This window comes from Solanum lycopersicum, chromosome 3 (genome assembly GCF_036512215.1).
Source record: "Solanum lycopersicum chromosome 3, SLM_r2.1".
In the NCBI taxonomy this organism is placed as follows: Eukaryota; Viridiplantae; Streptophyta; class Magnoliopsida; order Solanales; family Solanaceae; genus Solanum; species Solanum lycopersicum.
The window spans coordinates 60,110,711-60,132,148 of NC_090802.1; the positions used below are offsets into that span (position 1 = coordinate 60,110,711).

The 21,438-nt window shown below is 33.0% G+C and overlaps 3 protein-coding genes across 3 annotated transcripts; 1 reads left to right on the forward strand and 2 right to left on the reverse strand.

The window, feature by feature from the left end:
• Window positions 1-1,565: 1,565 nt before the first annotated feature.
• LOC101249448 (F-box/kelch-repeat protein At1g74510) lies at window positions 1,566-5,144 on the reverse strand. Its single transcript, XM_004236154.4, has 2 exons — window positions 4,726-5,144; window positions 1,566-3,221 (listed from the first exon to the last, which is right to left on the reverse strand). Exon 2 carries the CDS (start codon window positions 3,179-3,181, stop codon window positions 1,856-1,858), a length of 1,326 nt encoding a protein of 441 aa, XP_004236202.1. The 5' UTR covers window positions 3,182-3,221; window positions 4,726-5,144; the 3' UTR covers window positions 1,566-1,855.
• Window positions 5,145-9,883: 4,739 nt separating this feature from the next.
• LOC101249720 (vacuolar protein sorting-associated protein 29) lies at window positions 9,884-14,112 on the forward strand. The gene is made up of 3 exons (XM_004236155.5): window positions 9,884-10,237; window positions 12,753-12,890; window positions 13,623-14,112. The coding sequence occupies exons 1-3, from the start codon at window positions 10,106-10,108 to the stop codon at window positions 13,920-13,922; spliced, it is 570 nt and encodes a 189-aa protein (XP_004236203.1). The 5' UTR covers window positions 9,884-10,105; the 3' UTR covers window positions 13,923-14,112.
• A 422-nt stretch (window positions 14,113-14,534) lies between these two features.
• On the reverse strand, window positions 14,535-16,741 carry LOC101249166 (uncharacterized). Its single transcript, XM_004236153.5, has 5 exons — window positions 16,478-16,741; window positions 16,340-16,389; window positions 15,859-15,982; window positions 15,667-15,765; window positions 14,535-15,201 (listed from the first exon to the last, which is right to left on the reverse strand). Exons 1-5 carry the CDS (start codon window positions 16,650-16,652, stop codon window positions 14,582-14,584), a joined length of 1,068 nt encoding a protein of 355 aa, XP_004236201.1. The 5' UTR covers window positions 16,653-16,741; the 3' UTR covers window positions 14,535-14,581.
• Between the last annotated feature and the right edge of the window lie 4,697 nt (window positions 16,742-21,438).

Genomic DNA, 21,438 nt, shown 5'->3' on the forward strand with positions numbered 1-21,438 from the left:
CACCAAATAAAATTCAATGAAAAACCTCTGTGTGCACTTATTATCTGATAATTTTAAAATTCCTAACTAAATTATTTGAAAATTTTAAACAATTTTTTAAATAAAAGTATTTAGATAAATTTGTAAGGTTGACAAAAAAATTGGTAAGAAAGAGAAAATTATTATATAACTTTTTTTAATTCTTTTATTCTATATTATATTACATTATAACTTTTCATACAATAAAACATCAATAAATAAAATAATAATTAATTGAATTTACTTATTCAATTTGATAGTATACATATTATATGAGATTAATATACTGATAAATAAAGATCAAAATCACTTACTATTTTATTGTTAAAAAGATATTGTAAGTATATATGGATTTCAAAGCATCCAAATAATTATTTTTTAATATAATCGACCTTTAATTTTATTGACTTATTATACAATTTATGATCAATTGAATTAAATTATCATTCATGAGTGATTTGTATATCAATATTTTTGAATGTATGTGTCTATAAGTATTTAAAATTGATGAGATTATAGTACGTTTAAAACGCATTCTGCATGACTAAAAAAATAAAAAGTTTAATTATGATAAAGAATTTTAAGTATGAAAATTTATTCTTAATAAATTAATTTAAAAAATTTAAAACATGTGACCATTATTTTAGTTGAATGAGTTTAATGAATTAATTCAGTCTATTATTAAAAAAAACTTTCATGACATGTCATGCCAACTAGGAGAGAGTGATGCTTTTGAATTGTCGGGTATATTTGGAGAAAAAATAGTGATAGTTGGTTGATATTTTAGTCCTAAATGAAACATAAATGATATTTTAACCAATTCTCTTTAACTTGAGTGACCATTTGGGGAATTGACTCGTTCACTCTCTTTACTATATTATAGAGGGGACGTGAATTTGCAGAGGTTGTTTTTTTTTTACAAAAAATAAATATGAGTCGAGTTATTCTAACCTCATCAGTTCAATTCAAGGGCACAACTGAGCAGGTGACTGAGCCAACTGTCAGACAAGGATGTAAATCAGCTCCTTTAATAGAATATAGACGGACAACATTTAATGAAGCAGGCAGTACGGTAGATAAAGAAAAACAACACAAAAAATAAGAACACATTAAAAAACATATACAAACACTTGTTTAAACCTTCTTAAACTCCATTAGACTCCTCGGGCGGGGCAAATTACATATATAACTTGCACACTTGACTAATTCCACAACATATGTGTCGTCTCCCTCGTCCCATCATTGCAAGTGTCAGATAACTTTGTCCAAAAAAAATTCCCTGATAGACAAACTCTATCATAAAGCAGGATAAGAAATCAAAGGTGCATGTGACATTATAACACATAAATGCCCATTAACAACAGCTCTAACACCATTCTGAGACAGAAGTGACGAACCACTATGGCATTTTATGAGCAGCATAATACAAGGCAAACAATAAGAATACATGATAAGACAAATCTACCAAAAAAAAACATTATATTGCATGCATAAAATGCTAGAAAGGAGGAAATATAATACATAAGCTCAAAGTGAACAGCTTCACGGAAGAAAGAAAAACTGAAAATATATATGAAATTCAAATTATCAATTTACAACACTGATTCAATTCTGTTTGCAGTCATATATCAAATCTTCATGGCAAACTAGAACCTTACCTCTGCTTCAACTTATTGCTGTATGTCACTTCTACACATTATGAATATTCCGCATTAACCAATTGATAATGATACAATTTTCCAGCCAAAAGATCAAAAAGTAAACAAGTGAGTTTGAGAATCTGTATGAAGAGAGGAGATCATACAGATTTTAGTACACCTAACCAAAATAAGACACCTTAGCAACCCATCACTGCACAATTATAAACAAAACTTCCTGAATGTTTTCTCCCTAACAAATTCCAATTTGGTGCACCTTCTGTTGGTTCCCAAGAATTAATCTCAATGAATCGCCCATTTAACGCCCTAGGTCCTCCAATAACAATGAGCTGATCTCCACATGCCCTAAATGCTAGCCCCCAACCATTCATAGAGGTCGCCTGTTCCGGCAATCTTCCTATAGTAATCCATAAGTTTCTTTGCTTATCATATTTCCAAACTTCATTTTCAGCATAATAAGCAGCATATAACTCATTCTTCACAACTGCTAAGAGTGGAGGTGCCTTAGCTATTGCAGGAGCATCATTAGCTACAGCTCCTCTGTTACGTGCTGGGAACATATCAGGTACCTCTGTCCAAGACCTTGCTTTGAAATCATACACTTCACCACAAGTAAGTACATTTAAATTGCCAACACCAACCCCACCAATTATATGGAACTTCCCATCCAAGAATACTCCAGAACACAATTTTCTTGGTTTATTCATGCTTGGCAGAGTCTCCCATGTTCCTGTTTCTGAATTATAAAGCTCAGCAGAGCTTAGTATATTGCCCCTTGAGTCACAACCGCCTGCTACAATTGCAATTTCCCCGAGGCTTCCAGAGCCAAAAAGGCACCTAGGTGTGTTTGTCTTCATACCCGATGACCATGAGTTGGTCAGGATGCTGTATTTGTAGATGACATGAGACTCTATTGCCTTTCCAAATACAAGAAGTTCAGTACCAACTGCCAGTGATTCCTTGTCAGAACACATGAAGCATTCATTTGATGTCATCGCCGGCAAATGCATCCACCTAGAGCGAATGGGATCAAAGGCCTCCCACTCAAGGAGGTTGCAAGAGAAATAAACCCAATGTTCTACAATACCCATTTGTCTCCTCAGCCTATACAGTTCTCCACTCTGAATTAAAGACCTAAAGCTCTGGTTCAATGAAGCAATTGACCCGTAATCTGACCTTGAGCAATGAAGCAGGCAATTTACTGAAAGGTCTCGCCCAATTTGGTGGATTAAAGAGCTTGAATCAGAGTGAGTGCCACTATTCTTCTGCTTATCTGAGTGTTCTTCTTGACAGAGCGAAAGATCGTGAAGGCACTGCATGGCTTCTTCCTTCTCTTGGTCATCAAGCAGCTTGGATGACTTCCTCAAACCAGTGTCTGCTACATCCTCCAAAGGACGCTTTCCCTTTGAGTGTTCAATAACTTGGAAAGCATAGTATATCCACTTGCTCGCTTGCTCGCACGCACAAGGCAAGTCCCTTGAAACATGATACGATTCCTCCAACATGACGCTTGATATGCACAGGGGTCGGACAAACACACCTAACCTGCAAAACCAAAGCCAAAGATATTGTCCTTAAAAAATTATGCCAAATTATAAGATCAGAATTTAAATTTTGTAGATATTCCAGTAAGAATACCACATCTACAAGCACAACATCTTTCAATAGAGTGCAAACATCAATTAACTGAACAGTAATCTTTAATGTCTCCAAACACTAGACAAAGCAAGCATATAGTATTCCTACAGATATATAATAAGTGATCAACATAAAAACATGGAAGTAAAACAAAAAGAGTTATGGTCCTTCAAAACAAAGAAAAATAGATGAAAGTGAATTCAAAAATTGTTCACAAAAACAATTATTAATGAGCTTAGACATCACTATTGGAGATCCTGGTCACTTAAAACCTAGTATAACTGAAGGCCATAACATTACAAAATGCGAGGGCATAGAATCAGCAGGTTTTACTCCTTTAGGACATCGAATTAGGGGATTCTGTGGGAAGAGAAAAGGGTAAAAGGATTACCACCATGGATGAGTTTGGATTCATTAAGAAAGAAAGACAGAAAACATAACCACCTATCGTGAGTTTTCTTACTGTGTAAACACTTATAATCGCTACAAACAGTTTTCAATGGGAAAACATGTGATGCAGGATGCTTCCATGAGAAGCTTTTCCCTACTTTGGCAAATATATTCCACACCAAATAAACTTCGTCCCCCCATTTGCCTCTTCTTTTCTCAATGTAACTACTTTCTTGCATTGGATTATCAACAGATTGAATTCAGGTAACACATATCCTCCACGACTCAGAGCTATTTAACTCAACAGTTCACAATGCAAGCATATAACACAGAAAAGATGATGTATTTATCATCATAAAGTTGTAAATTAAGACATTCTCCGGTTAAAACACTTCCCTATTTCACAGTTTGTGGAAGTATTTGAATGTTCTTACAACTTGAAACATCCAACTAAAGAGATCTCCGACTAAATAATAAAACTTCGTTTGATTTTCTTACAAGCTAATTATTCAAGTATCAGCCGCCAGCAGGCTCCAAACAATTTTTAAAATTACAAGAGAAAGACAACGCCTTAGCATAACAAATTCCTTAAAAAAATCCAACTTTGAAAGTTGTGAACATGGATTAATAACCTGAGCACTTTTTACCCTTCAATTTAGAATAAAAACTAGATTTTTGTGAATAAATTTAACTTGAAATCTCAAAGTAACAAGGGTTTAAACTTTCAAAGTGGACGCAAACTATCCTTATCCTGATAGATAAGGCTCCACAGTTATATCAAGGAAAATAAACCCATCTTACTCAATTGAAACTAAAAACAAATGAGATTCTATCTAGAAAGCAGCAAATAAACCTAACAGCAGCAATTCATGAAACGGGGGGGAAAATCAGGCGAATTTCTGGGTTTTCAAGTCTACCAACTTGCAGAATCAACAAAACTTCATACAGATAGAATAGCAAAAAAATTGGAACCCAAAAAGTTCAACATATAAAAATGGAAGCAAGAGATAAAGGAACTTACTGAGTTTTGCAAAAGGAAAGAAAAAAAAAGAACAAAGTGGAGAGGAATGAATTAGTTAGAAACCCATGAAACTAATTAATGTAAAGCAGTAAACAGCATATGTATTTATCAAGTTTCAGTGGGCAAGTTTTGTGGGTAAAGACAATTTTGCTTTGAGGACCCTTCCGTTTCGAATCTCAGATACAGACAGCTGTTCACTCACTCACTCACTCACTATTTTATTCTCATTTCTCTCAGACAGACAGAGAAAAATTGGAATTTGCAAAGGAGATGAATTGATAGTGGCGACAAATAGATTGAGTCTGAGTTTTAAGAATAGTAAATTTTTAAAACAAATGTTTGATAGCTAGTAAGTGAGAAATAAAAAGAAGATAATTGCTGCTATTTTTTATTTATTTATTTTTTTTGCATTGGATTGATTAATAATAAAGAAAATAATTCGAAGGACATTTAACGGAAAAGAGGTGGTGGTGGCGGTGGGTGGGACCAGTAACGGCGGAGCAAGAAAGTGACGGGATGTTCACTAGTAACGGCCGTTTGTGAACGTGTAAGTGTTGTTCGCACGCGTAACGCTCTTTACCTTTTCTCCAGGGATTTTTCTTTTTTCTTTTTGGTATAAGAGGGTGTTTCCCGTTCTCTCCGCTATTTATTGCTTTGTTTCCTTTCTTATCCTCCGTTTTAATTTATTTGATTCAATTTAATATTAAAATAAAAATAAATATAAATATTTAAATTTTAAACTTGTTAAAATATTTATTCATTTGGAGTTGCTATAATATGCAAAATCTAACATTAAAGAGTTGTTAAAAAGGAAAAAAATATTATTTATAATTTTTTGATTGGCAAATTATGTTTGCTAGTTAAATATATAACGAAAAATATACATTATTAACCATCTATGTCAGGTTCAATTATTAGCTAGGTGTACTACATAGTGAGTCAATATTTTAAGAAAACGTTATAATTTTTTTACTTTGACATAGTATCGTTATGTAGAGTAATAATTTTTTTTGAAACTCCAGGATAATCTGCGGTTACTATAATCTCTGCTACAACTTCTTTCTTTGGGTGTGCAAACCACACAGAAGACGTAAATTGCACTAGACAAACCCTATGCGACAGGTTCGACTCAGAAAGCATTGAGGAGAAATTGATCCCGAGTCATCTGTGTACGAATAACCACCCTCCAAACCAACTGAGCATCCCGAAGGACTAGAGCGTCAAATTTGACATGATCAGATTATGAAAAGAAAAAATATAATTAAAACTTTTATATATAATCCTTTTAGCTCAACTGAAATAACTATTAACTCAAATCATTTTAACTGAAGTCATTTTAATCTATCTTAATTTCAGTTCACTTTATTATTCAATCAATAATAGCTTATAAAGTGAGAGGCCGAGGTAGAACCCCACCCCACATACAAATTCAATTTGCTTAAGCGACATATAGTTTCTTCTTCTACGTAGTAAAAAAAAAAAAAAATACACTAATTAGCTTGACAAAAGTGAAGTGAAAAAAATACAACTTTTTGTGTTGAAATGGAAACAAACTACAGCAGTTGGTTTCATATGACATAAATATTAAATTAGAAAGAATGATAATAGTCGAATGCAAATGAATTTTGTAGTATTACAAAGTTTAGGAAAAATTTTGCATTATGATATGAGTAGTAAATGATAGGGTCCAGATTCCACATGTTAGCTGACATTATATTTTACAGATATGGGCATAAATTGTAACATCAGTCCAAGTGTATGAAAAGAGTTGTACTAGTATTTTTTGGGTTATTTTTACCAAACATGGTAATGTCCTCATTTCTCTGAAATTAACAGTTGTTCCCCACTTTTTTCTATATCATATATATATCTCTAATAATAACTAACTCATCAACAAGGACAAATTTTGATCTTAGCCACTACCCACAACTAGTATTGTGTCGTCTTACCATTATAACTAATTTAAGACATCGAAATTCTATCAACAGGGGTTTGGTGCGGTAGAAATTATTTCTTTATTCTTAATCAAAAGGGAGTTTCGGATTCGAGTCTTCTTATATACAGAGTCACCTTCGTTAGATAGCGTTTTATCTCTTTCTCAGCGCGAATTCAGATTTAATCGAGACACAATATGAATATCATACACCAAATGAGAAAAAAAAAATCAAAATCGAATTTTGTGTACGAAATCGACTTTTCGATTGAAATGGATTTTTAACTAGTATATTTGGCTAAACTTGTTTTTGTTCAAAAACAAATTAAAAAATGCTTATTTTTAAAAAGTAAGGTGTTTCGTAAAATTTTTGGGAGAAAATAAGTTTTGGGAAGAGTAGTAGGAACTATTTTTTAAAAGCTAAATAAAAATAGGTTTTCTCTATAAGTACTTTTTTTTTAAAAAAACAGAACTTTAAGAAAAATATATTTCTGTTTAGAAGCACTAATAAAAAAGAAAAATTTGATGAAACTTTAATTATTGCTTAAAAGTGTTTTTAAAAATTTGTTTATTAAATATTTAAGTGTTTCTCAACAAAACTGCTTTTTTTAAAAAAATCTATTTTCTAAATAACCCAATATTAAAGTTTGTCCAAACAATTAATTTTTTCTCTTGTAGTATTTCCATAGTGGAATTATATGGCATCTGTGAAAAGAATAAAACCATTGGTAACTATTCTTTTGCAGTAGCCAAAAACAAAACAATCGCTAGATCGCAATAATAACAGAGTTCATTTATCTTATGAATTTTTTTAAAAAAAGTTAAATTGTCATTGAACGCTACGAGAGACTGGCTAACCTCCTAAACTACTAGTGTACTATATGCATTGAATTTCTTCACCAGCCTATATAGTGGCAAGATTCATTTATGTTTTTTAGATCACTATTAAATAATATCTTCGAAAAAAGTAATGTATATAGTACATATTTTTAAGTGGAATCAAGAGATATATTCTTTCAAGATACTAAAATGTTGTATTAAATAAATAAATAAACAATGTTCTTTTATATATACTCCTTAAAAGAAGAAATAAAGGTTTTCAAGTTTTTAACGGCACTTAAAAACATGATTTTTCAAGTGCTTTAGACTTTAAAGAGATAATTATGTACACTATATTTGTGGTTATGCAAAAAGCCAATCACTAAATAATAATTTAATTAGAAATCTTGCCAAAAGGTTGTCCTCATCTATGATATGTTAATCTGAGTGGTTAATCAAATGATTAAATCTGATTAGTTTAATTAATATAAAGATAGTTTCTTTATGGAGTATTACCAGTTTCTGACACTTCAGTCACTTAGCTAATTATTGTTATTTAATTTAATGAATGGTGTCAAATGAACACCTAAAAAGGTGGAGGATGGTCATCTGTGATCTCTTCTCAATGTCATTTTAATCGAGTTGTTACATAGAATTTATATAGTGTGATTTATATTTGTTATGTGGTTTGCATGCTGTTATACACTGAACATTTTACTCAGTACATATAAAGTATTTTCTTAAAAGATAGAGATTATAGCGAATGTTGGTAAAGTTCTATATAAATCAAAAATAGAATTTGTCACGATAAAGAAGATACATGTATAATCTACCTTGATTTTATAGATAGTTCTAAAGAATCACAACTGAAGCAACATAATAATCTGAAAGGACTCAAAAGTTGAAGAAGCGAGTTTATATGTAAAAATAAAATAAAAATATAAAAATTGAATGTATGAAGTTAAATATAAAAATAAATTCCTGAATTCCAAGGGTGATAAGTAGGTGGAACTAAGATTTTTTTGTTATTTATATTTCCTCCGCTCAATAATAGTTGTCCGGTAAACTATTTGAGATGTACAACAATACTTGTCCACTTTATGAAATTAATAAATAATGTTAAATGTTTTTGTGCTTAGATTATGTTACGCTACTAATTTTGACTCAGTTATATTAGTCTTTGCCATATAAAGATATGAACAAGGCTAGACCGCAAATCAATCTGGCCCATTGAAGTGTGGCCCTTCCAGGTTGAGGTCAAGTTAGTACTTTAATGAGTAAAGCCTTAAGGGGCGGGTTGGATGAAGAAATGAGTGTTCGGCCCAATCCTCAACCCATTAAGAAAAGGGAAAATTACATGGAATGATAAATATTTTTATCTAATTAATTAATAAAGGTATAGTTTAATTTATTTACGGTAAATAAATACAGTTTTAATTTTTTTGTCATAGTTAATAAGGTTATAGGTTAATATGTATTATAAAATATTCTAAGGATTTCTTTGGTCAAAAGTATATTTGGGAAAAATTGGGAACTAGTGTTGGCCATATGTTTTGTTATTACTTGGGAAACATTCCAAGCTCTAAAATACTAGAATTTGTTCTAGTGTTTGAAATTTTTCAAAAATTATCCCAAACTTTTATATTTTATAAAAATACTATATATCATTTATATTTTTGGACTAGATTTCATTCCTAGTTTTTGTACAAAAATTATACCATTATACACATATTTAATACAAATTTTATCCAAGTTTGTTTTTTGTAGTCATTTCCAATTCCATGTAGTAATATAGTTTTTTCTTTTACAAATCACTGATTGATATTTTCCTTTTATTTTCATCCTCTTTTTTTTATTTATAAAAAAAATCATATTAGTTATGCGTGTTGTCATGGTTTTAACGTAACATTTTCATTATAAAATAATAGTATGAATTTGTGGGTATTATAAGTCATTTTTAGAACTTATGAACGTATATCATATTTTTTTAAAAATCAAATATTTTTCCTAAAATCTTTGATCAAACATATGGTTAAACTTCATGAAAAATAACTTGCGAAAATTATTTAAAAATATATAGTCAAACGCTAACATATATATGTAAAATTTCCTCAAGAACTAGGTTAGCCGGCTTCTTTTAATATATTGACATAAATTACGAAAAAGCATTTTAATATTGAAGTTTATCATTTCATATTAAAATATATATATTGGAAGATTCAATTTTCATACGAATTTGGGGACAATGTAAATTGAAAAGAATAAAGGTAGGAATAATATTTCTGACTCTTTTCCCTTTAATTTATAAATCTAAAGGCAAAAAAAAAAAGGAAAAAGAAAAAGACTTTTTGAAGTCACGTGAGATTCATGTGAAGTAAAAGGGCAAAGTTGTAAAACAAATTGAAAATGCCAAAACGGTTCAACGGCGTCGTATCGTCCCTGTTTTTCAGCGATCAAACCAGTGCTGGAGTTTTTTCAACGACAGAGCAAAGAGGGAGAGAGGGTTTAATGGGCAAAACCGATTTGATTGCAAATTTTCAAATTCCTTGATTTTGATCTATTTTGTTGTTCCAGATTCTGGATCGTTGCTTCAAATTCGAATAGAGTTGAGTTGATTCGTAAGGGGAGATGGTGCTGGTTTTAGCCTTGGGAGATCTTCACATCCCGCATAGGGCGGCTGATCTTCCTGCAAAGTTTAAGTCTATGCTTGTTCCTGGAAAGATCCAACATGTAATCTGTACTGGTAACCTATGCATTAAAGTGAGTGTTCGTTTGTTCTTGCTTTATATTAATCGAAATTTGTATTAGTTTTTCGGATTAGATCGTTAAAGCTAATCGCTAGTATGAATTAGAGATTTATGCTAATTTGATGGGTTATTGCTTGTTTGCCAATCTGCTAATTAAACTTTGATGGAGAGATTGAGCGGCTTCTATGCTAGATTAGTTATGTTCCATAGAGTGAGATTTTCCTTTGAAGAAGCTAAAACCCTAGGATGAATTTTCTTTGTTTGCATTTTTTGCGCTCCATTCAAAGTTGACAGACATTGAGGACTGTTGAATTTGCTTCAGATTTGTATCATCAATGTACATTTTATAAAACTAAGTGCAATAGTTGTTTAATGTTGGGTACACTTTTCCGATATTATTGCAAGCATTAGGATAAGTATGTCTAGAGAGGATATGTTTCTTTCAGCAGAAGAAGATTTGGTTTCTTTTCCAGCTAAGAATTCAGATTGAGTAACATGTGGACTTCTAAATAACAGAAAATTTGGAAGCTATGAAAGGGAATGTTAGCTAGGTTATTTCAACCAGAGATGGGTGTGTCTTGAGTAACTCTCTCGGAAGAAAGCATGTAAGGGTGTTGTGAATGGCTTTAGATAATCAAGCGATTAGAGAAGAATATATAATTTTCTTTATATTTCGCCCAAGGCACTGAGTTCAGGTTTCTTTTCCTGAGGAAATGAAAGAATTCATGGTGGTAATAATCAACAAATTTGAAGAATTAATTGCTGGATAGGAAATTTCTCCCACTTATATGCCACCAACTATAACACAAGTGGAAAGGTTGCATCTCTTATTACCTATTCATGTTTATTATTTAGTTATTTTCTTTTATAAGTTACCTGATGATGTATACTATTTCTTGTATGTAAAATCTTTTTACATGAGGTGTTAGTTGTAGGGTAGTTGTTTAAACTCACTTTTCCCATGTCACGGTTGGATATAAATATGACTGGAATTTTTTAATTGAATAAACCTCTAGAAGTAATTCTTTTACATTTTGCTTGGTTTGACTTGGTTTTTCTCCTTCATAAATTCTATTTCCAATAGTTTGACATTAGTAATTTCGTGCCTATGGCGTTGTTTTATACTGTCCAAAACCTTATACTTCCTTTTTGATTAGGCTATTCAAATTTCAAAATCAAGAAATACAAAAGAACTGTTCTGCAAGTCATTTTTTGATAGTTCTAGTTCTCTTTGCCCTCTCTTCTGCATAACCTCAACTTTTAAGGTTGAGCTTTGTAGTTGCTTATACATGAGGGAAAAAATATTTTATGTTGTTTGCTTTTTTTTATTTTTTTGAGAAAAGGTAACCTTGTATTCATACCAAAAAATGATATTCTCCTATTAGAAGCTGTAGTTGAATAAGAGAGGTGACATTATCCGTCCCGATGTTGTCAAAGGCTTTAATGAAAAGCGCATAATAGTGCCAGAGCACATTGGATTTTCGAATGCTACGCGCAACCAAGGGTAGCACTTTGATGAAGAAAACTACTTAAAAGAAGAATTGCATATGATGTATAATTTAGGTAGAGGAATTGAAATAACTGCAATTAAGTAAATTATATGAAAATCGCATTTAAACGCCATCTTAAATTTTAGAATCAGTTTCAAATACGCAACTTTAGATTTCTAATTGTGATCTGGTCACTCTTCTTATTCTACAGATTTCTACTTTCCTATTCCTAATCTCTAACATTTTCATCTTTTATTGCTCAAGAGTTGACATAGAGTTTGCCGACTATATTTATTTTTGAGTGTCGTCTTTTTTAAGACAAAGCTCATGGATTAGTCCTCAGTTATTTATTCAAAATACTTTTTTTCGAACAATTTAAAAGACAGTTGCTGGGCTAGTTTTTCCTAAGATCCACTCCTGAAAGCCTTGGTGTCTCAACTGAAGTGCAGTCTAAGCGAGGAGAAGCGCACTGTCTGCAGCGTACCTGACTTCATTGCCTAAGCATGCTTGAACCACGCCTTTAATAACACCGTTCTATCCTGTGCACCTGGAGAGAAAAATTGGAGATGCAAATTGTCAGTTCTGTGTCATGAGATCAGTTTATGTTTGTTTCTACTTTCTTGTAATCTAAAGTAGAAAGCCTGAATAGTCATCTAATGCTTATATTTGGAGTAATTAGCCATTTGACAGACATCTTTTCTGTAAACATTGATGACTGTAGAATGAAGACCTTGCTCCTTGGTTTATTTAGAAAATTCATGTGCATTTACTCCATCAGTACTGTTTTATCCGTAGACTACTTCCATAACGTGGTCTAATTACTCATTGTGCTTCTAACTTGGATTGAGAAACTTCTAGGAATAACCATTCCTATAGTTTGTGTGATATCTTTCGCCTTAACAAATTGGTTTTGTCTTTTGCTCCCATTGCATACTTCATTGGGTGTGGATATTCAAGTTCTACAATTTTTCACTTTCAAGTAAGATGTAGATTCTTTATGAAAATGTATCGACTGCCTCATCCATCTTACATTTGCAGGAGGTTCATGATTACTTAAAGACTCTTTGTCCTGACTTGCATATTACTAGAGGCGAGTATGACGAGGAGACACGTTACCCTGAGACTAAGACTCTAACGATTGGTCAATTTAAGCTTGGATTGTGCCATGGCCACCAGGTCTGATTCACCATCTTTTTGTTACTCTTGCTGTCCTGCTTTAAGCTACTGAGGTAATTTGGGTTATTCTGGTTATCTGAATTCTTGTCATGGCGAAAATTAACATCTAAGTACTCTTCACTTAGTTGTATGGTATGTAGCAGATACATATGTATTAACATGCACACTGCCCTATCTCTGTGCGTGTATATGCCTCTCTTGGCTGCAGGTTCTTATGTTTGCCTCGTCCTATATAAATCCTCACACCAAATTTACCTATTCATCTTGCTAAGGAACTATTGTTGGTATGTTATTGTAAAGAGACTTAATTTACTTGCAATAACATTCTTGCTAAGCATGAAGTTGAAGTTTTGTTTCATTTTTGCTAGATCTGGATGCATTTATCTATACTGCTGAAGAAGCCCTGCTGCATTTATTGTTGGTTTTCCTCTAGGTGTAGTGCCATGTCTGTCCAATATTTCTGCTACTAACTTAAAAGAATATTAGGGCAAAATTTGTACTCTATTTTGGTCTGTCACTCAACTTCCCCCACTTTTTGACCCACTATATCTCCATCTATTGTTTGTCTTTAATCTTTTCGCATACAATTTTTCAGAAATAGTCTTCCAGTTTGAAATTTTTACTCTAGACTTAAGTACGTATTTGAGAATTATTTGAGAAGTATGCTTACTTCACAAGCGTGCCGCCCTTTTTTGTAGTAATGGTATCTTCCACTTGTATTTTTGCCTCCAGGTTGTTCCATGGGGTGACTTGGACTCATTAGCCATGCTTCAAAGGCAATTGGACGTAGACATTCTTGTGACTGGCCACACCCATCAGTTCACAGCTTACAAACATGAAGCAGGGGTGGTTATAAATCCAGGATCTGCTACTGGTGCCTACAGTAGCATCACATATGATGTCAACCCTAGCTTTGTTCTCATGGACATTGATGCCCTGCGTGTTGTGGTCTACGTTTATGAACTCATTGATGGAGAGGTCAAGGTCGACAAGATTGATTTCAAGAAGACAACCACACAAAGTGCTAATTGAATAGAAGAACTTGTAATTCAGCTGATTTTACTGGAATCCCAAGCCTTAGAGCTTGTTTCTAAGGCTTTTTCTGCTAACTTTTGTTCTTTATTTTCCTGTTGCTTCTGATAATTCAGGTTTATGTCCTGTTACTTCAGCAAGTGTGCTGGTTGAAAGGAAAAAAAAAACACTGTTTATTGTGCTCCTAAAATTCCCTTTTCTTTAAAGTTATCTATTGTTCATTGATAGAGTGAGTGTGGCTTTTGCAACAATAGCCAAGTAGAAAAATGTCTCTTCTTATGTTAGCATGAATAAATTTGTCTATCTTGAATTCGAATTCAGGTTGGGAAGTTAACGAAAGGATTCCTTACTGAAAGATTCTCTATTCCCAGACCCCCGACTCTAATTTTGTCGTTAGAAACGAAGGGGTTTTGAAATAAGTAGCTGCAATATTATGCCTTGAAGAGGCTCCGTTCTCTGCGTATGTTGAGCATGAATCTCAATTTTATGAACGAGATTTATGTTGAATTTGCTTTAAAGAATTCAGAATGGTGCATCATTAACATCAGTAACATTCCATCAAAGATAGGAAGTAAGTACGTCTAATTCTAGAAGTGAAATATAAAATCAAAGTGACTATTAAGAGCGACCTTTTATTGTTATGAAAAATCTTAAAGTTTTTATGAGGCAGTGAACCTATAAACCATAATGTGCTTGTAAGTTTCCCCTGGATTCACAATTTGGGAAGGAAAATTGGGATGATTAACAGAATCTGGGAAGCCTTGTGTCTCCAAACAAAGTGCAGCATACTTTGAGTAAACAAATCCACCTTTTCCCTTAACATTATCCAACATATTACTTGTATAAAACTGCACACCAGGTTTATTAGTCCACAATTCCATCTTTCTACCTGATTTGCTTTCTTCGACAATAGCAACCCTCCGTAAATGCTTCCCCTCAGTATTATCCAACACATAGTTGATATCATATCCACCGGGGATTTCACTTAACTTGCTCCCTATTGTCCGTGGCTGGAGGAAATCGAAGCCTGTTCCCTTAACCGGGGTAATTTCTCCGTTGGGGATGAGCTTATCATTAACAGGAGTAATCTTGGACCCGAAAATCTGAATAGTTTGGGACAAAATGTCGCCACTGTTGTGTCCACCAAGATTCCAGTAACTATGAGAAGCTAAATTCACTGGTGTGGCTTTGTTGTGTGGCTTTGCTTGCATGATTAAGGCTAACTTGTTTGTCTCAATGAACATGTACGTCACCTCAACAGAAACGTTACCTGGAAATCCTGTATCACAACATTTTGATAGTCAAAATTTGTCAAGCTAGAAAATAAACGGCAGATAAAAAGGCATTGCCTGGGCATCCGTTATCGTTCAATGTTGGGTAGATATGTCCCTCATCATTTGATCCTTTACCTAGCTCACAATCTATTGATTTAGTTTCTTCTCATCTGGCCTATTACATGCTAGGATCAATCTACTACTGCTACGACAACTTACATAATGCAGTCTCGTAAGATGGGGTGGAGTGTATACAAACACTACCCCTACCTCACAGAGGTAAAGAGACTGTTTACGAAAGACCTCCAACTTAGGTAACACACAGATCAAAGAACACACCGAAGAAAAGAGATATACCAAGTACTAGAGGAACCAGCACAAAGCATACAGTAAAAACAAAACAGTAACAACACAACAAAGTAAACTGTCATTTTGGATATCATCTCCTGCAAAAATTGCATGATGTGTACCTTGTTCACCATCAAAGCTATCGTAGGTAAGAGTTAGATGACTATCTTCTTCAAAATCTTCCACAGTCCATATTACACTAGAGAATCCTTTGCTACCCCCTGATTTAAACACGATTTTCGACATCTTAATCAAGTGTATAAAATAAAGAGATTTATTTAATTAACAACAAAAAGATGCATTATTACAAATACCATGGAGTGTGTTTCCATGATCATTAGCTGGTAATATATATTCCACACCATTCAGCTCAAATTTTGCTCCTCCAATTCGATTAGCGACTCTTCCAATCAGTCCACCGAAATATGTTGTGTCGTTCTACAAATACTCAATAACTTCAAATTAAGAATCAAACACACACAACACAGAAATATTTAAAGTTTTGTGAATGAAAACCCAAAAAAACACGACTCGAAAATATTTGAACATCAAATTTTCAAAAATTACTCTGAAAATCTATGATGAAACGCCGGCAAATCACCCATGTATTAATTATTATACATATATCTTCCTTTTTTGGTTTAAGTTAATTTACAAAAAGGGTAATGTCAGATCCAGAAAGTAAAATATAGGGTTCCCAATTCAAATCCTATATATTTACTAACAAAGTTCACTAAATATTTGACCATGAAGCCACTGATAAACTTCAAATCTTAGATCCACAGAGAAACTAACCTTATAGTCATCAATGGAGTCATAGCCAAGAACAACATCATCCAATTTTCCTTAAAAGTAGTAAAATGTGAGTGTTAATTAGAAGATATGAAACTAAAAGTGCATAAAAATGCAAGAAAAAAAAAATTCTGCCATTACCATTTTTATCAGGAAGTATAACAGAAAGAACTGTAGCACCATAATTTGTGATCTTTACAGAAAAATCACCCTTCTTCAACTCATAAACTTTAATTTCTTCAGTTGCTTTACATGAATTTTTACAAAGAAAGAGAGTGAAAAAAGCAAAAAAGTAGAAAAAAGAGTTTTTAGCCATTATTGAAAGGGGATAATGAGTATTTTTTTTTAATATATAGATAAGTGAAATTTTGGATTTTGTTTAGTTAGATAACAAAAAAAAATTATATTTTTTAGTAAATTGAGATGGAGATGCTGATAAGGAAAGATTTGGAATAGTGTGATAAGGACAAATATTCAAAACTGAGAATGTTTAAGACGTATTAGAATTTTAGAGCAAATCGTGATGCCATATTCTCCATATATTAACCATTAATAAATGTAATTTGTTATCCAAATCTAAAATATAGGATCTCGCTTCTTTTTCATTTTTCTTTTATTTTTATTTTATCAGTATGTTTTGAATTATTGTTACTGTATTGTATAATAAATATAATGTTTGGCTAAATTGTATTGTTTTTTTGTTGTTTTGTAACATTTTAATTGTTTGGTTTGATTGTATCGTACTTTATAAATTTACTTAATTATTCTAGGATAAAAGGTTTGACTAGATTTAAATAATTAAGGTAAAGGGGAAAAAAAATATTTTGAAATATGAGGTAAAAAAGGAAATTAAGTAATAATGGGAACACACCAAATTGATTGTTCCATAAAATAGAAGCTTACTTTTTGTTACGGTACAATACATTTTAAGTAACAATCAAAATAAACATTGTAGGTATAGTAACAATACAATACAACGGATAACAATGATCCAAACATAGTGTTATATGTATGACACTTATTTTTATTTAAAATATTAATGAGGTAATTTTTAAGTAATCTAGTGTCTTAATTATGGTTAAGAAGGAGATACGTTATCATTTAAGTTTATCCAGTTTTAGATAAAAACAAAGCCATCTTAATCATTGTTGTTATTTATATCGAACTTGTTTACTCGCACAAAAAAAAAATTTACTTTTTCATAGACTATATTTCTTTTGACAATTGTATTTACAACAAAAAAATATATTAAATCATATAGTTAAATTTAGATATTAAATGAAAATATCGAAGGTTCCTTTTCTATAAAATCTCAAAGAAATATAAACTGATCTTTTTGTTAGATAAACTTTTTCAAAAAATAGATGGAATCTTTTTTTAAAACAAAAATATTTAGGGATCTTGATTGTGATACACTGTAAAAACTAATTTCATACAAAAGTTTTGTTGAGACTATAAAGTTGTTAGTAACTAACTCAGAAAATAGTTAGTTAAATAATCTAGTTCCACCTCCTTCGTGCTCATGTGATAAGTCTCGTGAGTTTATCAATAATCTGGAGCAACAAAAACTCATGCAATTTTTGGGAGGATTGAATGAAAATTACAGTCAATCGAGAAGCCAAATTTTGATGATGCCATCCATCCCTTCAGTAAATCAAGCATATTCTCTAATCATTCATGAGGAGAGTCAACGTGCGCATTTGAATGTAGTCGCACAGAGCTCTCATTCTAGACCACACTATGAGGAAAGTGAATCTTCTGCACTTGCTGCAGCTGCTGTGTCAAGATATGGTTCTGATTCTAAACAAAAGCAAAGATCTATTGTGTCTTCTCGTTATGAAGAAGGTGAATCCTCAAATTCTGCTGGTACAAATGATATAAATTCAAGAGCTAACAATAATATGAGAGTGAAGAAGAATTTCAATCTACATTGTGATTTCTGTAATCTGAAAGGACATACTAGAGAAAAGTGTTATAAGTTGATTGGTTATCCACCTGATTTCAAGTTCACCAGGAATAAGGATAGAGAGAATGGTGGTTTCAGAGGAGGAAATTTCAATAGAGAGCAAAGTGGATATAATGGATACAGGACTAGTAATGCTCCAAATGTTAATGGTTATAATGCTCACAATGCTAGTCGTCAGAATGGTGCACCACAATTTCATGAACAAGGTTTCACTGCTGATCAGTTTCAGAAGCTTCTCACATTGATTGACAAGCAAGAGTCACCTGAAAATGTAGCTAACATGGCAGGTACTATCAATTGTTTTCTAACTGGTTTTAAAACTAATTTCTGGATTGTTGATACAGGAGCATCACATCATATGGTTTCTTCTATGGACTTAATGTCATCTAGTACTGCTCTTTAACCTTCTTCTCAAAATCAAGTTCATTTACCTAATGGTGATATAGCTCAAATCACTCATAAAGGGACTTGCCAACTAGACAAAGACCAACTTCTCAAAGATGTTCTACATATACCTATGTTCAAACACAACTTATTATCAGTATCCCAACTTACTAAAGATCTTCATTGTTTTGCTTCTTTTTACCCTGATTTCTTTCTTTTTCAGGATCTTTACACTGGCAAGGTGAAGGGGATTGGTAAAGTCAAGGATGGTTTATACATTCTTTCCACCAAATCACCATCACTAACCATCAATTCTAGCTTGCAAAATTTTTCTTCCTGTCTTTCTGTTAACTCTAGTGATGTCAAAAGTTCTGTATGGCATCAAAGACTTGGGCATGCTCCAATCCCAGTACTTAGACAAATTTCTACCATCAAGCATACATTGGATAAAGATCAAATTTGTAATTGTCCAATCTGTCCTATTTCCAAACAAACTAGATTTTCTTTTCCAGTACATCATACTGTTACAATTCAGCCTTTTCAATTAGTGCATATGGATGTATGGGGTCCTTATAAACATGACACTTACAATGGCAATAAATACTTTCTCACTCTTGTTGATGATTTCAGTCGCATGACTTGGGTTTTCTTGTTGAAATACAAAAGTGATTGTTTGCTTCATTTGAAAGTATTTGTTAATTTGATACAAAATCAGTTTAACACTACCATTAAGATCATGCGTTCAGATAATGGTCTTGAATTCCTTAATTCTCAATGTACCTCTTTTTTCCAATCTCTTGGTATTGTCCATCAAAGAACATGTGTATACACCCCACAACAAAATGGGGTGGCTGAGAGAAAACATAGGCACTTACTAGAGGTAGCACGAGCTCTAAGATTCCAAGGGTGTATTCCTCTCAAATTTTGGGGTGACTGCATACTTGCAGCAACTTACATTATAAATAGGCCACCCTCTAGTGTTCTTCATGGTATTTCACCATATGAAAAGCTTCACAATATACCTCCTTCTTTAGTCCATATGAGGACTTTAGGATGCTTATGTTATGCCACTGATCCAAATCCTCATGACAAGTTTTCACCACGAGCTATACCTGCTGTATTCATGGGTTATTCTTCTTTTCAAAAGGGATATAGACTTTATGATCTACAATCTCACTCATTTTTTGTCAGTAGGGATGTTCATTTTAGGGAACATATTTTTCCATTCAAGCAAACTTCAACTTCTCCTTCTTTTGATTCTTCATTGTCCAATTTTCCTATTCCATCATATCTTCTTGATCCAGAATCCAACCCTCCAATAGTCACTTCACAATCACCTGTTCCAATGTCATCACCACCATCTACTTCATCACCATCTCTTCCTCAACCTCCAGTCTCTCAAACTCCTACTGCAGTTACTTCTCCTACCATTTCCTTACCTTCAAAGAGATCATCCAGAGCCACTAAACCCCCCATTTGGCTTTCTGATTATGTTCATTCTATACCTTCTACAAAACTAGTTCCTCATTCCATTCATCATGTTGTTCAATACTCTCATCTTAGTCCTGCTTATCAAGCTTTCCTCTCCACTTTTTCTAACTCTATTGAACCTACCTCTTATGGTGAAGCTATATTAGATGACAGATGGGTTCAAGCAATGAAACAAGAGATTGATGCTCTTGTACTTAACAAAACCTGGGAGATTGTTGATTTACCAGCTGGTAAGAAACCCATAGGCTGTAAATGGGTTTACAAGATCAAATACAATGCTGATGGGTCCATTGAAAGGTTCAAAGCTCGTTTAGTTGCTAAAGGTTATACTCAACAAGAAGGGATTGATTTTCATGACACTTTTTCCCCTGTTGCAAAAATGGTTACTGTTCGATGTGCTCTTTCCTTAGCTGCTATGCATAATTGGCCTATTTTTCAAATGGATGTATTCAATGCTTTTTTACAAGGTGATCTTCATGAGGAAGTCTTTATGGTACTGCCTCAAGGTTTTGGCAGTAAGGGGGAGATATCTAAAGTTTGCAGATTGAAGAAATCATTATATGGCCTTAAGCAAGCATCAAGGCAGTGGAATATAAAACTCACTACTGCATTGGTTGAATCTGGGTTTCAGCAGAGCAAGCATGACTATTCCTTGTTCACAAAAAAAGTAGACCAGAAGATTGTAATGATACTAGTTTATGTAGACGATTTGATCATCACTGGAAATGATCTGCAACTTATCAAGGAATCAAAAAATATTTTGCAACAAAATTTCAAGATCAAAGACTTAGGGGAGCTGAGATATTTTCTTGGCATAGAATTTTTGAGGTCCAGCAAAGGGATATTGATGACACAAAGAAAGTACATATTAGAGTTGATTTCAGAATGGGGTTTAGCAGGAGCAAAGCCTGCAATCACACCATTGGAACAGCACATGAAGTTCACTACATCTGATTATGACAAACATCTAAGAAAGCATGATGATAATGAGTCAGATGATCCACAATTGATAGACAAACATGTTTACCAGAGATTAGTGGGAAAGCTACTTTATGTGGCAGTCACAAGGCCAGATATTTCATATGCAGTGCAGACTTTGAGTCAGTTCATGCATGATCCGAAACAATCTCATCTAGAAGGAGCACTTCATGTTGTGAGATATCTGAAGGGAAGACCAGGTTTGGGAATTTTATTGAGTAGTAAAAGGGATTGTACACTTAGAGGTTTTTGTGATTCTGATTGGGCATCATGTGCAGTAACA

What these genes read in the sequence shown, in the direction of transcription:
- LOC101249448 (XM_004236154.4), bottom strand. Translation starts at nt 3,181, where the DNA reads ATGTTGGAGGAATCGTATCATGTTTCAAGGGACTTGCCTTGTGCGTGC.
- LOC101249720 (XM_004236155.5), top strand. Translation starts at nt 10,106, where the DNA reads ATGGTGCTGGTTTTAGCCTTGGGAGATCTTCACATCCCGCATAGGGCG. An exon ending in CTGGTAACCTATGCATTAAA is followed by an intron (nt 10,238 to 12,752) that starts GTGAGTGTTCGT and finishes TTACATTTGCAG; the next exon opens with GAGGTTCATGATTACTTAAA. An exon ending in GATTGTGCCATGGCCACCAG is followed by an intron (nt 12,891 to 13,622) that starts GTCTGATTCACC and finishes TTTTGCCTCCAG; the next exon opens with GTTGTTCCATGGGGTGACTT.
- LOC101249166 (XM_004236153.5), bottom strand. Translation starts at nt 16,652, where the DNA reads ATGGCTAAAAACTCTTTTTTCTACTTTTTTGCTTTTTTCACTCTCTTT. An exon ending in ACTCCATTGATGACTATAAG is followed by an intron (nt 15,983 to 16,339) that starts GTTAGTTTCTCT and finishes GAGTATTTGTAG; the next exon opens with AACGACACAACATATTTCGG. An exon ending in TCATGGAAACACACTCCATG is followed by an intron (nt 15,766 to 15,858) that starts GTATTTGTAATA and finishes TGTTTAAATCAG; the next exon opens with GGGGTAGCAAAGGATTCTCT.